At 38.1% G+C, this 15,470-nt stretch overlaps 1 protein-coding gene across 1 annotated transcript in view; it reads left to right on the top strand.

The window, feature by feature from the left end:
- LOC308512651 (disintegrin and metalloproteinase domain-containing protein 2-like) overlaps positions 1-15,470 on the top strand; it is a gene marked incomplete at both ends in the record, with an annotated part of 83,012 nt that overhangs the window by 33,281 nt on the left and 34,261 nt on the right. The window contains 3 exon segments of the mRNA XM_081082251.1: positions 1,082-1,262; positions 12,325-12,423; positions 12,538-12,733. Coding sequence (XP_080938377.1) covers positions 1,082-1,262; positions 12,325-12,423; positions 12,538-12,733 — 476 coding nt within the window.

Genomic DNA, 15,470 nt, shown 5'->3' with positions numbered 1-15,470 from the left:
CTGTCATCAAATTACAGACCTCGATGATTGCAATCTCTTGTTAATATTTTCAGAATAATTAAAATTATAGTGAAACTGCAACCAAAAATCTACTATACAACAGTTTTAACCATGTACTCATTCATTCATTCATTTATTTATTTATTTTAGTGACTATTGAGCTCTTAGCTTTGAGCTAGTAAACAAAAAAATCGAAAATGCATTCTCCCGCCCAGCCAGCATAACTGAGTACTTGAGCATCAGCCCATGAACCAGGTCATGGTTTGATTCCTGGTTAGGGCACAAGCCCAGTTTGCGGACTGGATCCCCAGTACGGGGCATGCAGGAAGCAGCCTATTGATTATGTTTCTCTCTCATAGAGGTTTCTACCTCTCTATCCTCTGCCTTCCTCTCTCTAAAATCAATAAAAATATATATTTTTTAAGAAAGAAAATGCCTTTTGTCTAGAGTTAAAAGAAAAGAGCAGGACAAGATAACCAATCAATAAATAATTAATATTCCCATTTTTTTAATAAATATTTTTAAGAAAAATCAATGTCACTAAGGGAACAAAGAGTAGTAAGGGAGTGGTATACTAGATGTGTGCTTAGAAAAGGTATCTCTATGTAAATACTGAATAAAGAATTGGGTATGGGACTCTGGAGTTTAGGTGATTAGTTGGAGTTAGGAAAAAAAATTAATGAGTTGTTTGGTTCTGGTGTTATTTAAAACCTAGAACTGAAAAGATTGTCTATGAGTAAATATAAAGAAGTGGAGAAGCCCAATCTCCTTTGTCAATAAAAGGGTATTACAATATTTAGAATTCATGAAAAGAAAAGGAAGCAAAAATGAAATAGAGATGGACCACTCTGTTAGGTAGAAGCTGCAAGAGAAAACAGTGTCACAAATAACTAATATAAGATCCAACAAAATTTTATTATTTATTCCGACTAAAAATATTTGCTGTACGTTTTTGCACAGTTGACACTAACAAAATTGAGTATTTTTTTTTGTGGTGGAATGTTAAATAGCTTTATTCCCAGGGTAGGCAGTTGATTGATACAATGCGCATATAAAAATTTGAAGTTTAATGTATTTTTAGCCATTCCAGTGGTGTGAAGATCTTTAGTAACTGCAGCATGGAAGATTTTGCACATTTTATTTCAAAGCCAAAATCCCAATGTCTTCGAAATCATCCACGTTTAGATCCATCATATAAAGCTGGAGTTTGTGGTAATAAAAAAGTGGAAGATGGAGAAACATGTGACTGTGGGACTGCAGATGTAGGTACTCATTTGATGGCATACATATCAGAATTGCATAAAAATATTTAATTTTATAATGTTACACTGTTACTTTTCATAATTTATCACAATTACCTTTCTGCAAAAATGTTAAGAAAGCATTTAGGGATTTTAATAAACTAATGAAGGCACTTATATATTGAGGTACAGATTTAGTGGTTTGTATAGTATCTGTACAAGTGATTTTCAACATCATTAATCCTATAGCTGCGTTAAACTGCCCTTCTTGTGTTTTTTTCTTGTATTTATTCTGAATCTAAAATCCTCCACCATTCAGGAAGATATAAAGGTTTGAGAAAGAAAATATAGGAGGCACATTTCTGCCTTTGAGTATTTTAATCCAGGTCAATATTCAACTCAAAAAGATTTGGACCATACATATGTATATCCATAAAAGCTGGTTTTCATACTCACAGAAATCTTACAAAAAGCTGCTGTATAGATGGAGGTGGTAAGAAAATACAAAAAGGGAGTGCAACGAGGGAGAGAAAAATTGTGAGACTCACAGTTGAGTAGTATGGTCATGAGAGAATCAAGAAAATATGAATGGAATTCAATGCTCCCTACTGTAATATTTAGGGTCATTCATGTGTACTCACCTCAGTATGAAAAAGTGTGTTTTTAGGTAAATAGTTGGGTGATATGTTTTTAAGAAATTATTCCAGAGCACCCACCTGTTTTTCTTTGTTTGGATCTAAATGGAAACACCTTGACATTTTTAAATAAATATTAACAGCAGTATCTTTTGGCTTTATTACATACTAGAGGCCCGGTGCACAAAAATTTGTGCACTCAGGGCAGTGGAGGTGGCTCCTCAGCCTGGCCTGTGCCCTCTCGCAGTCTGGGACACCTCAGGGGATGTCCATCTGCTGGCTTAGGCCTGCTCCCCATGGGATCGGGCCTTAGCTTCAGTCAGACATCCTTAGCACTGCTGAGGAGATGGGAGAGGTTTCCGCCACCACCTCTCTACTGGCAACCATCAGCCTGGCTTGTGGATGGGCAGAGCTCCCCCTGTGGGAGCGCACTGACCACCAGAGGGCAGCTCCTGCATTGAGCGTCTGCCCCCTGGTGGTCAGTGTGTGTCATAGTGACCAGTCATTCCCAGTCTTTCTGCTGTTAAGGTCAGTTTGCATATTACCTTTTTTTATATAGGATAGAGACCTGTTGCATGGGTGGTGGCCTGCTGGTTTGCCCTGAAGGGTGTCCCGGATCAGGGTGGGGGTTCCGCTATGGTGCCTGGCCAGCCTGGGTGAGGGGCTGATGGCCATTTTCCAGCTGGTCATGGCCTGGCTGGAAGCAGGTATCTGGGATTTATTTAACTTCTATAATTGAAACTTTGTTGCCTTGGTCCCGCTCGAAGCCTGAGTTGCCCACTGGCAACGCATGTTCCCAGCCCCTCCTTGAGCGGAGGCCACGTGGCCTGGAAGCAAGTATCTGGGATTTATTTATCTTCTATAATTGAAACTTTGTAGCCTTGAGCAGAGCTCAGGACCAGCAGGGCAGGTGGGAAGCTTGGCTTCCTCCATCGCCGGGGGCAACCTAAGCCTCCTGTTCACTCCAGCTCTGTGGCCACTGCCATCTTTGGGATGGAGTGATGGTTAATTTATATATTACTCTTTTTTTAAAAAAATATATTATTATTGATTTTTTTACAGAGAGGAAGAGAGAGAGATAGAGAGTTAGAAACATCGATGAGAGAGAAACATCGATCAGCTGCCTCCTGCACATCTCCCACTGGGGATATGCCCGCAACCCAGGTACATGCCCCTGACCGGAATCGAACCTGGGACCTTTCAGTCCACAGGCCGACGCTCTATCCACTGAGCCAAACCGGTTTCGGCATATATATTACTCTTTTATAGGATCATATAATTATGTCCCAAATCCATATTATATAGCTTAACTCACAAGAATCCCATGTAGATAGTAATAGCAATGATATAGATTAGGCAGAATAGTTCTGGAAAGCACTACAAATTAATGTGCCCTACTAAGTATCATACTGTGAATCATGTTAAGATTACTGAAATCCATGATTTATTTTTGTAACTTATTGAAATTTTTGGCCCAATCAATCATTTTATCATTATTAAAATCCTTGGGAATTTGAAAAATTGTGTGTGTGTGTGTGCGCGCGCGTGCATGTGAATGTATCATCTCTCTAGCTTTCTACTTTCTTATATACTGCTTTTATTAAGCCTAATAATCTTATATAATAAAGAGGTAATATGCAAATTGACCTTCACACCATAATGCCATCACAAGAGGGCACGTGCTCAGTGGGGGTGGGGCTGGCTGTTCGGTGCACCTGCCACTGGCAGCTCCCATGGCCCAGCAGAGGGAGGCCTGGCGGCCACTCCGCACCTGCCAACGGAGTTCCTCCAGCCCTGCTGGGGGGTGGGTCCCAGCTGCTGCTCTGCACAGCTTCCACCAGGGTTTCCTCAGCCCCGTGCACCATGGGATGGCTTTGTGGGGGATCCCGTGTCTCCATGCAGATAATGCTGCATCTGTCTGCATGGGCGCAGGCAAGTCTAGATCTCACGGGATTCTGAGGCACACACGCAAGTGGGTAGGGACTTGACTCTGGGTCTCCTGGTGCAGGCGGACTTGCCGCTGTACCCCCTGGGCGCCGGCCCAGACTCTGACAGCAAGAAGGAGGGAGTCTCATCCCTCATAGAATCAGCCAGAATCAGCCTTTGGTCAGACAGCTCTCAGCAGCATGACAGCAAAAACTCATTCATCTGCATCCCAGACCCTGACAGCAGGGAGGTGGGAATATGTCTAAAGAACAACTATTGACACAATGTAGCTCTGAAGCCAAAAGAAGCCAGCGTCATCAACAGAAAATGTCTGAAGACCAATGTGCCTCTGAAGTTGATAGAAGACTGCAGGGACAACAGAATATGTCTAAAGAACAGTCATCAACAAGTACTACCTATACTGGTAAGAACTTCCTTCTCAGCAAAAATGGAGTACATGAGGATACAATTCTTGAACATAGTTGTGGTGGAATGACTATTAGATGTCAATTTTGACTATCACTAAATTTCTTTGATAAAAACCATCTGATGGAAAATTTACTCAATGTTATAGCAAAGGTAAGGTTTGTCCAAATGATATACATTTTCCAGAATACCTGGCATATTTAAAAAAAATTAATGACAAAGATTCTGACAGGGAAAATTTCAGGGAAAATATTCATTCCACAAATAGTTCTTTTGCTTTTGCTTCCATGGGTGCAAATATTGCATCGCCATCAGGATATGGTCCATACTGTTTTAGAATACATGGACAAGTTTATCACCGTACTGGAACTTTACATCCTTCGGATGGTGTTTCTTGGAAGTTTGCTCAACTCTATATTGTAGATATGGCCAAAGTGACAAGTAAAAGATTAGCAATGCCAGAAAACCAGGGCTGCTCAGAAAGACTCACGATCAATATCAACAGCCTCATGTATGAATTATTAACAAAATCGTACAAAATGCTACATGAGGTAGAAAAGGAAATCCAATCTAAAGCAGCAGCAAAAGGTATTGCCCCCATGGAAGTAATAATGGCAATTAAAAATGATCATAGTAGTGACCCAGGTAGGTGTAATTCTCCCAGTGTAACCAAGGTTGCTCTCATATTCAGAAACAAAGATGGAGAACCTCCTTTTGAAAGGGACTTGCTTATTCATTGTAAACCAGATCCCAATAATCTGAATGCCACTAAAATGAAACAAATCAATATCCTCTTTCCTATATTAGATGCAATGGCATATCCTGTTCTTTTTCCACATGGTGAAAAAGCCTGGGGAACAGATATTGCATTAAGACTCAGAGATGACAGTGTAATCGACAATGATACTAGACAAAATGTAAAGACACGAGTCACACAAATGAAGTAGTATGGATTTCATCTGTCTTTGAGGGACACATTCAATCCTATTTTATTTTATTTTTTTAATTAAATCTTTATTGTTCAGATTATTACATTTGTTCCTCTTTTTCCCCCCATAACTCCCCTCCACCCAGTTCCCACCCCACCCTCCGCCCTCACTCCCTGCCGGGGTCCAACCCCAGCGGGTCCAGGGGTCCCCAAAGGTGTGGACGGAGTCGGCGAAGAAGGAATAACACGGAGGCAGTGTTCAGTTGATCAGCAGCCTAGCCAGGATCTCCAGCCAAGTTCTGGTCTCGATCTTCAGAGAGGTTCTGCTTAGGATCTCCAGCCAGGTTCTGTGTCCATGTTCTCTTGCTAGGTTCTCCAGGTTCTCCAGCCAGGTTCTGTAGCCAAGTTCCCTCGCTAGGTTCTCCAGCCAGGTTCTGTCCAGGTTCTCCAGCCAGGTTCAGTCACCAGGTTCTAGTCAGGTTCTCTTGCCAATTTCTGTAGTCAGGTTCAGTCCAGGATCTTTTGCCATGTTCTCTCGCTAGGTTCTGTCACTAGGTTCTGAGGCCAGTTTCTGTCCTGGATCTTTTGCCATGTTCTCTCCAGCGAAGTTCTTCTGTCCCTAGAGAACGTTCTGTGTAGGTTCTGTGCCTAGGTTCTGTCTCTCTCTCTCTGTCTCTTAAGTTCTGTCTGCTGTTGTCTTGTTTCAACTGTATTTATACCAGTTGATTCCAATCCTATCAATCTCTATTACAAAGGTTAGGGCGTTTCTTATCTCCATTCCAGGGAGTAAAGATTATGTAGCTTAAGCATGATTATTCGTAGTTAAAGTGATTAATTACCCGCCTGGCACTTAGTTAAGGGATTTTATTCCCTCCCTAACTTCAGGGGAAAATCCCTACTTGGGGAAACAACCTTTCTAGGAGAGGCATCCCCTCCCTGACTTCAGGGAAAAATTCCTACCTGGGGAAACAACCTTTCTCGGAGAGGTGACCTTGGTTAAAACACACAGCGCTAAGGGGAGCAAACATATTAAGAACAGTATGCTATATATGCCAGGTCCCTTGAAACAGCAAGGATGGACCGGCTCCCGGCAACTCCCCACCCACTGTCCTCATCCATAGGTGTACGAATTTGTCCAGTCTCTTCCTGCATCCCCCACACCCCTTTCTCTGCCCCCCAAGAATAGTCCATTCCCTTTCTATGTCCCTGATTCTATTATAATCACCAGTTCATTCTGTTCATCAGATTATCTATTCACTTGATTTTTAGATTCACTTGTTGATAGATGTGTATTTGCTGTTCATAATTTGTATCTTTACCTTTTTCTTCTTCTTCCTCTTCTTAAAGGATACCTTTCAGCATTTCATATAATACTGGTTTGGTGGTGATGAACTCCTTTAGCTTTTTCTTATCTGTGAAGCTCTTTATCTGACCTTCAATTCTGAATGATAGCTTTGCTGGATAAAGTAATCTTAGTTGTAGGTTCTTGGTATTCATCACTTTGAATATTTCTTGCCACTCCCTCTGGCCTGAATAGTTTCTGTTGAGAAATCAGCTGTCCCAGAGGCTCCTTACACTATCCTTGCATTTTTGGATTCTTTTTTCATTTTGCTTTTCCGGTTGGGTGTTTTTTGCTTCTTCGTATTTCAAATCTTTGACTTGGTTCTTGCGATCCACTGGTCTGCTGTTGGGAGTCTGTATAATATTCTTTATTTCAGTCAGTGTATGCTTAGTTTCTAGTTGGTCCTTTATCACAACATCGAGGGTCTCACTAGATTTCGTGAGTGTCTCATTGAGTTTATAGGCGGTTTCTAGAAAATTCTTGAAAAACCTTAAAAGTGTGGTTTTGAACTCTATATCCAGTAATTTGCTTTCCTCCATTTCTGTCATTTGTGTCCTGTTTCTTTGTCTCAGCATTTTTTATGCTTCGCTGTGTTGATAGAGTGGCTTTTGGTGCTAAGTGTCCTATAGGGACCAGTGGCTCAGCCTCCCCAATTACCTGAGGTGGACACTCTTGGTGCACCCCCTTGTGGTCTTTGTGCACAGTCTTGTTGTAGTTAAGTCTTGATTGTTTTAGGTAACACTGGGAGGATTTGACCTCCAGGCCAATTGGCTGTGAGAATCAGCTGTGTCTAGGGTGGGAGAACTTCTGTGCTGAAGACACCCTTCCGGGGCAAGACTTGCTTCAGTGGGGCTTTGGTACTCACTGAGTCTGCCCCCTGAGTGTGTCCCTTATGGATCTGAGTTGTAATTGGATGGTCCCACTCTGACCACTGGGTACACTGGCTCTTGGATCTAAAGAGGTGCTAATCTAGCCTCTGCCTGAGGCTACCCAGCAGAAGCCAGCTGTAAAGCAATGCAAGTTGCCCTGGGGCCTTGGGGCAGCTGCCATTTGTTAAATAATTTTTCAGATTACAAAGGGCCGGGCCTTTCATATGCAAAAGCCTCTGTGCACAGTTTAGGCGGGGCGGGGTCCCAAGGGATCAACAGGGTGGGCGGAGAAAGCAGTATGGCTGCTCTCAGTCCTGACCTCAGAGGCCCCGTCTATAGCTGCGAACACCTCCAAGAGACAGCTGCCCTCAAGTTCTGACCAATGCCAGACAGTCCCGTTTCTCCCATATGAGTCTAGGCCCCCAGAGACTAGCCCAGAACTGGAGCTCAGAGCCTGAGACTCCCTCCCGACTGAAAAAGACAATTGTGTCCTCAGCCGCCAGCCCTCTCCTCATGCACCTCCGCACCTTTGTATTTTACTTACGCACTGCGCCTCCTCTGAGTCTCAGTATGCTTTTCTTTTTCCTTCTAGTTGTAGAATTTCCACTCAGTCAGCCTTCCTGTGGTTCTGGATGATGTCCGTTCCATCTTTTAGTTGTATTTTTGAAGTGGTTGTGCGAGGCAGCAATCTCTAGTGTTTACTTATGCTGCCATCTTGGTTTCTCCTCCTCAATCCTATTTTAAATGCAGGAAAATTAACTCAACAGTTTATTGTGGATTCATATTAAAAAATGGAGGCCAATCGAATAAATTTCACTAAAACAAACCAATCTAATTTGAGAGTTGAAAAATATCGTGGTTTGATGGATTATCTCACATCTAGATCTGAAAATGACAATGTGCTGATTGTTAAAATGATAATATTTCCATCATCTTTTGAGGGTAGTCCCAGAAATATGCAGCAGCAATAACAGGATGCTATGGAAATTGTAATAAAATATGGCAAGCCCAATTTATTCATAACCATGGCATGCAACCCCAAATGGGCAGATATTACAAACAATTTACAACACTGGCAAAAAGTTGAAAACAGATCTGACTTGGTAACCAGAGTTTTTAATATTAAGCTGAATGCTCTTTTAAATGATATATGTAAATTCCATTTATTTGGCAAAATAATAGCTAAAATTCAAGTCATTGAATTTCAGAAACACGGACTGCCTCACACTCACATATTGATATTAGGTAGTGAATCGAAATTACAAATAGATGATGACATTGACAGTATAGTTAAGGCAGAAATTCTGGATGAAGACCAGCGTCCTCAACTTTTCAAATTGTAAAATCAAATATGGTATATGGACCATGTGGAAGACAAAATCCAAAGAGTCAATGTAGGGAAAATGGAAAATGCTCAAAGGGATATCCAAAAGAATTTCAAAATGCAACCATTGGAAATATTGATGGATATCCCAAATACAAACGAAGGTCTGGTAGCACCATGTCTATTGGAAATAAAGTTGTCGATAACACTTGGAATGTCCCTTAAAAACCCATATTTGTGCTTTAAATATAACTGTCATATAAACAAAGTCTTTGAATTGATTAAAAGTGTCAAATATTTATTAAAATACATCTATAAAAAGCACGATTGTGCAAATATTCAAATTTCTGAGAAAAAATTTATCAATCATGACGAAGTACAGGTCTTCATTGACTCCAGGTATATGAGCGCTCCTGAGGCTGTTTGGAGACCTTTTGCAATACATGAATGCATGACCAATCTCATACAATCACAAGATTAGCTATTCATTTGCCAAATAAACAAAATTTGTATTTTCATATTGATGATTTTGTTGAAGTTTTAGATAGGGCTAAAAGGCATAACTCAACTTTGATGGCTTGGTTCTTATTGAATAGAGAAGATTCTGACACACATAATTATTATTATTGGGAGATTCCACAGCATTATGTGTTTACTAATTCTTTATGGACAAAACACCAAAAGGGTGGGAATATAGTATTAGGTAGACTGTTCACTGTGAGCTTTAGAAAACCAGAATGATATTACCTTAGACTTTTGCTTCTGCATGTAAAAGGTGCAATAAGTTTTGATGATCTGAGAACTGTAGGATGTGTATTTATGATACATTTTATGAAGCTGCTAAAACATCGAGGACTATTAATTGATGACACTATCTGGAAAGATATGATTGACAATGCAATCATCCTTAATATGCCCAAACAACTATGGCAACTTTTGCATACATATGTGTGTTTGGATGTTCTGCTGCAAACAAATTATGGGATGAGAATAAATCTCATTTTATTGAAGATTTCTGTTGGAAATTACACCAAAGAGAAGGTGCCTGTGTGAACTGTGAAATGCATGCCCTTAACAAAATTCAAGAGGCATTCACATTGCATAGAATGAAATGTTCACATCTCAGACTTCCATACTATCCTTTATTAATGAATACAAATACATGTGATGAATCATACAAGTGACAATAGGCAGAGGTTTTGATAAATTCTCTGAATGATGAAGTTGGCAGCCTTTCAGACTATAACTTCAGCCATCGAAGATCAAACTTTACACCCTAAATGCTTTCTCTTGGATGGTCCAGATGGTAGTGGAAAAACATATCTATATAAAGTTTTAATACATTATATTAGAGGTCATGGTGGTACTGTACAGCATCTACAGGAATTGCTGCAAATTTACTTCTCGGTGGAAGAACCTTTCATTCCCAATATAAATTACCATTTCCATTAAATGAAACTTCAATTTCTAGACTTGATATGAAGAGTGAAGTTGTTAAAACCAATAAAAAGGCCAAACTTCTCATTATTGATGAATACACCATGGCATCCAGTCATGCTATAAACACCATAGACAGATTACTAAGAGAAATTACAAATTTGAATGTTGCATTTGGCGGGAAAGTTCTCCTTTTAGGAGGTGATTTTTGACAATGTCTTAGTATTGTACCGCATGCTATGCAATCGGCCATAGTACAAATGGATTTAAAGTACTGTAATGTTTGGGGATGCTTCAGAAAGTTGTCTCTTACTACAAATATGAGATCAGAGGATTCTGCTTATAGTGGATGGTTAGTAAAACTTGGAGATGGCAAACTTGATAGCAGTTTTCATTTAGGAATGGATATTATTTTAATCCCCTATGAAATGATTTGTAATGGACCTATTATTGAAACTACCTTTAGAAATACTATATCTGTGGATAATATTACAAATATATCTAAACATGCAATCCTTTGCCCAAAATATGAGCATGTTCAAAAATTAAATGAAGAAATTTTGGATATACTCGAGGGAGATTTTCACACATATTTGAGTGATGATTCCATTGACTCAATAGATGATGCTGAAAAGGAAATTTTTCCCATCGAATTTCTTAAGTAGTACTCCTTTGGGAATGCCATGTCATAAATTAAAATTGAAAGTGGATGCAATCATCATGCTATTGATAAATCTTAATAGTAAATGGGGTCTTTGTAATGGTACTAGATTTATTATCAAAAGATTACGACCTAACATTATCGAAGCTGAAACAGTGATAGGATCTGCAGAGGGAAAGGTTGTTCTGATTCCAAGAATTGATTTGTCCCCATCTGACACTAGCTTCCCATTTACATTAATTCTACAACAGTGTCCCATGATGCCAGCATTTGCAATGACTATTAATAAATCACAAGGACAAACTGTAGAAAAAGTAGGAATATTTCTACCTGAACCTGTTTTCGGACATGGTCAGTTATATGTTGCTTTCTCTCGAGTTCGAAGAGTGTGTACGTTAAAGTTAAAGTTGTGAATACTTCATCACAAGGGAAATTAGTCAAGCACTCTCATATTGTTTTCACTCTTAATGTGGTGTACAGGGAGATATTAGAATAAGTTTAATCACTTTATCAGTCATTGTTTGCATCACTGTTGTTTTTATATCATGTCTTTGTTGTTGTTATATCATTTTGTTATTTATTTATTAATAAATTTATATATTATTTTCATATACATTTTACTAATTTCCTTTCATCTCTGACACTTCTATTATAGAGAAAGGGCAAATAGCAATATTAAAATTTCCTCTAATTAATTCCCTTTTAATGTGCATGAATTTCATGCACCAGGCCACTAGTAAATAAATAAAAACACAGAATCATGGTAATAAACTCCCTAAAGAACATGTAAGTATAGTCCATGGACACAGACAACAACATGGTTAGGGCCAGGAGGAAGGGAGGGAGGATTTGAGTGGAGGGCGTAGAAGGAGAGGTAAACGGGGGACATCTACAATAATTTCAACAACAACAAAAATAATAAATGTCACAATAAGTTTGAAGGGTTAAAAAAAAACAGAATCACTGGGCATAGATGAATTATAGCATAAAACAGAAGACATCATGAAATATGGATGAGTGATATAAAGTTGATAATTTGTCATGTTAAGAAATATCATTTTCTAATTCTTCATATTTAGAGAATTCAAAGTAAAATAAATTTTGAATATCTCATAAAAGTTACTGACTTATTAACATACAGCAGATTCATAAAAGATAAGTAAGAACTAATAATAATGAAATTGTTAAGTTGTAACTTTCATTTCATGTCCTGCATTTAACTATTTCTGTCTAGAAGAGCCAGAGAGCTCCTGGAGTCTGGCTTTGGTAGCCTCCAACATTTCAGAAAACCCTATTACCAATATAGTCAAACCTACTCTAGGGATAGAAAAAACACACAGTCTAGCACATTGTAGATAACTAATCAATTTCTATTAAAAAGCATGATTAAATATTTATTTTTTGTTTGCCAACATGTATGTGAAGCATCTGTCTATAATATATATTAGTATTATATAATGTTTATATCATTAAAATATATATCCAATGTAAATGAAAGTTGGAAGATATTTAAGAGTATTTGTTTTGCCTTTCAGGAGTGTGATAAAATCCAAGACAATTGCTGTGACTCTACCACATGTGCACTAAAAGCTGGTTCAGCTTGTTTAATGGGACCATGCTGTACCAAGTGTCAAGTAAGAGTTTTCTTAAAATTTTGGTATTACCTATATAAGTAAAGTTATCATTCTTTATAATATCTATATGTTTACATTCTGCTCTATTCAATATAATTTACCTCACACCGTCAGTTTTCACCAAAAGGAACTCCATGCAGGAGTTCCATACATGAATGTGATCTCGCTGAATATTGCAATGGATCATCTGGGGAATGTCAAGAGGACTTTTATGTTCAGGATGGTCATCCATGTGAACAGAATAAATGGCTCTGCGTACAGGGACACTGTAAGAGTATGGAATCACAATGTGCAGAAGCATTTGGTGAAGGTATTTGTTATAATTTTATTTCCTGTATATACATTTTTCTGGAAACTGAAATGAAATAGGTGTTGATATATAATTGTGATTTTTTTAAATGTAATTTCTTATTAAATTTATTGGGATGAAATTAGTTAATATGGTTATAAGGTTTCAGGTGTGGATTTTTATATTACAAAATTTATATATTGATCTGTGTGACCAGCACCCAAAGTCAAATCTCCTCCTGTCACTATATATTAGGACCCCTTTCACCCTCATCCCCTTCCCTCTGGCAACCACCATACTGCTGTTTATGTCCATGAGTTTCAGTTTTATATCACTCATATGAGTAAAATCATATGGTTCTTAGCTTTTTCTGACTGACTTATTGCACTTAGCATAATATTCTCACGGTCCATCCACGTTGTCACAAATGACAGTAGTATTTTGTCTCTTCTTATGGCTGAGTAATAATAGTACATATGTACCACATTTTCTTTATCCAACCCCCTATCAAAGGACACCTCGAATGTCTCCATGTCTTGGCAACTGTGAATAATGCCATAATGAACATAGAGGTGCATATAGCTTAGTGAACGAATGTTTTTATTTTTTTGGTATGTACCCAGAAGAGGGATTGTTGGGTCATATGGTAACTCTATTTTTAGTGTTTTCAGAAACCACCATACTGTTTTCTGTAATAGTTGTACCAGTTTACATACACGCCAGCAGTGAATGAGGGTTTCTTTTTCTCCCACAATCCCTCCAACACTTTATCTGTCTTGTTGATAATAGCCATTCTAACAGATGTGAGGTGATAGCTCATTGTAGTTTTGATTTGCATTTTCCTATTAGCTAGTGAAGTTGAACATCTTTTCACATATCTGATGGCCATTTGTATATTTTCTTGGGAGAGGTATCTGTTCAGGTCCTTTGAGGATGGTTGTCATTTAAAATGACAGGCAGTGTAAAGTGTTAGTAAGAATGTGGCAAAATCAGAACTTTTATGCATTGCTGGTGGGAATAGAAAAATTGTGTAGCAGCATTAGAAAACAGTTTGGAATTTCCTTAAAACGTTAAGCAGAGCTATTTCATTTCTGGTATATACCTAAAAGAATTGAACATACATGTTCCCATAAAACCTTGTATACAAATAGTCATTGCACCATTATTCATACTAATCAAAATGTAGGAATAACCCAAATGTCCGTCAGCTGATGAATAAGTAAAGCAAGTACAAAATATTACTATGCAATAAAATATTAATTTAACAAAATGCTGATATTTGTTATATGTAAATACATTTTGAAAACATATGGCAAGCTAAAGAAGCTAGTCACAAAGGACCACAAAAAATGATTTCATTTCCATTAATATGCATATAGGCAATGTATAAAGACAGAAAGTAGATTAATTGTTGCCTAAGACTAGAGGAGTATGAGGGGAAGGAATGTGTTTGTATGTTGTTTAACATATATACAATTTAACATTTATAACATATTTTTAAATTTTTATTTTATTTTTAATGAAATTTATTAGGGTACAATTGGTTAATAAGGATTTAAGTGTACATTTTCATGATATGTGATTTGTATATTGCATTGTGTGCTCACCAACCAATGTCAAATCATTATAACTACATTTATTGTCACAATTTTTTAAAAAATATTTTAAGTAGACTTTTAATTGAATTTATTAGGGTGACATTGATTCACAAAACTATACAGGTTTCAAGAGTACAACTCAACACACTGCATTATGCACCCACTATCCACAGAAAATTCTCTTTCCATCTCTATCCTCCCTCTGTCCACTTCTACCTACCCCTTTCCCTCTGGCCATCACCAGATATTATTATTTGTTTATCTTTATTTTTGAAAGTATTGCAATTGTTTCCCTCTTTTTCCACATTGACTCCATCCTCCCTGCACCCTCCGCTCCTAGGCCTTCCCTATACTATATGTGTTTGTTATTTTTTTGCTTAATACCTTCACCTTCTTTCATCCAGTCCCCTAACCGCCCCCCTTCCTTCTGACAGTTGTCAGTCCATTCTTGGTATCCATGAGTCTGTTTCTATTTTGTTTGTTAATTTATTGTGCTCCTTAGGTTCCACATATAAAGAGATCATATGGTATTTGTCATTTTCTGACTGGCTTTTTTCACTTAGCATAATAATCTCTAGGTCCATTCATGCTGTGGCAAAAGGTAAGATTTCCTATTTTTAATTCTTTTACAGCTGAGTAGTATTCCATTGTGTAAACAGACCACAGCCTTTTCATCCACTCATCTGCGGAAGTGCACGTAGGCTATTTTCAGATCTTGGCTATTGTAAATACCAATACAATGAAAACAGGGGTTCATATAGTCTTTTGAATCAGTGTTTCGGGTGTCTTACTTAAGGTATGTTTTCAAAAGTGAGATCACTGGGTCAAAAAGCAGTTCCTTTTTAAAAAAATTTTGAAGAAACTCCATACTTTTTTCCACAATGGCTTCATCAGTTTGCATTCTCATCCATAGTGCACAAGGGTTCCCTTTTCTCCACATCCTCCCCAACACTTTTTGTTTAATGATTTATTAAAGATAGCCATTCTGACAGGCATGAGGTGATTTTAATTTACATCTCTCTGATGATTAGTGATCTTGAGCATTTTTTTCCTATTTCTCTTGGCCATCTATATGTCCTCTTTGGAGAAGTGTCTATTTAGATCCTTTGCCTGTTTTTTAATTGAATTGTTTATCTTCCTTTGGTTAAGTTGTATGAGTT

The sequence above is a fragment of the Myotis nattereri genome (genome assembly GCF_964212035.1).
Source record: "Myotis nattereri genome assembly, chromosome: 2".
In the NCBI taxonomy this organism is placed as follows: Eukaryota; Metazoa; Chordata; class Mammalia; order Chiroptera; family Vespertilionidae; genus Myotis; species Myotis nattereri.
The sequence above is the reverse complement of the archived record's forward strand: the minus strand, read 5'-3'. Positions and strand labels throughout refer to the sequence as shown.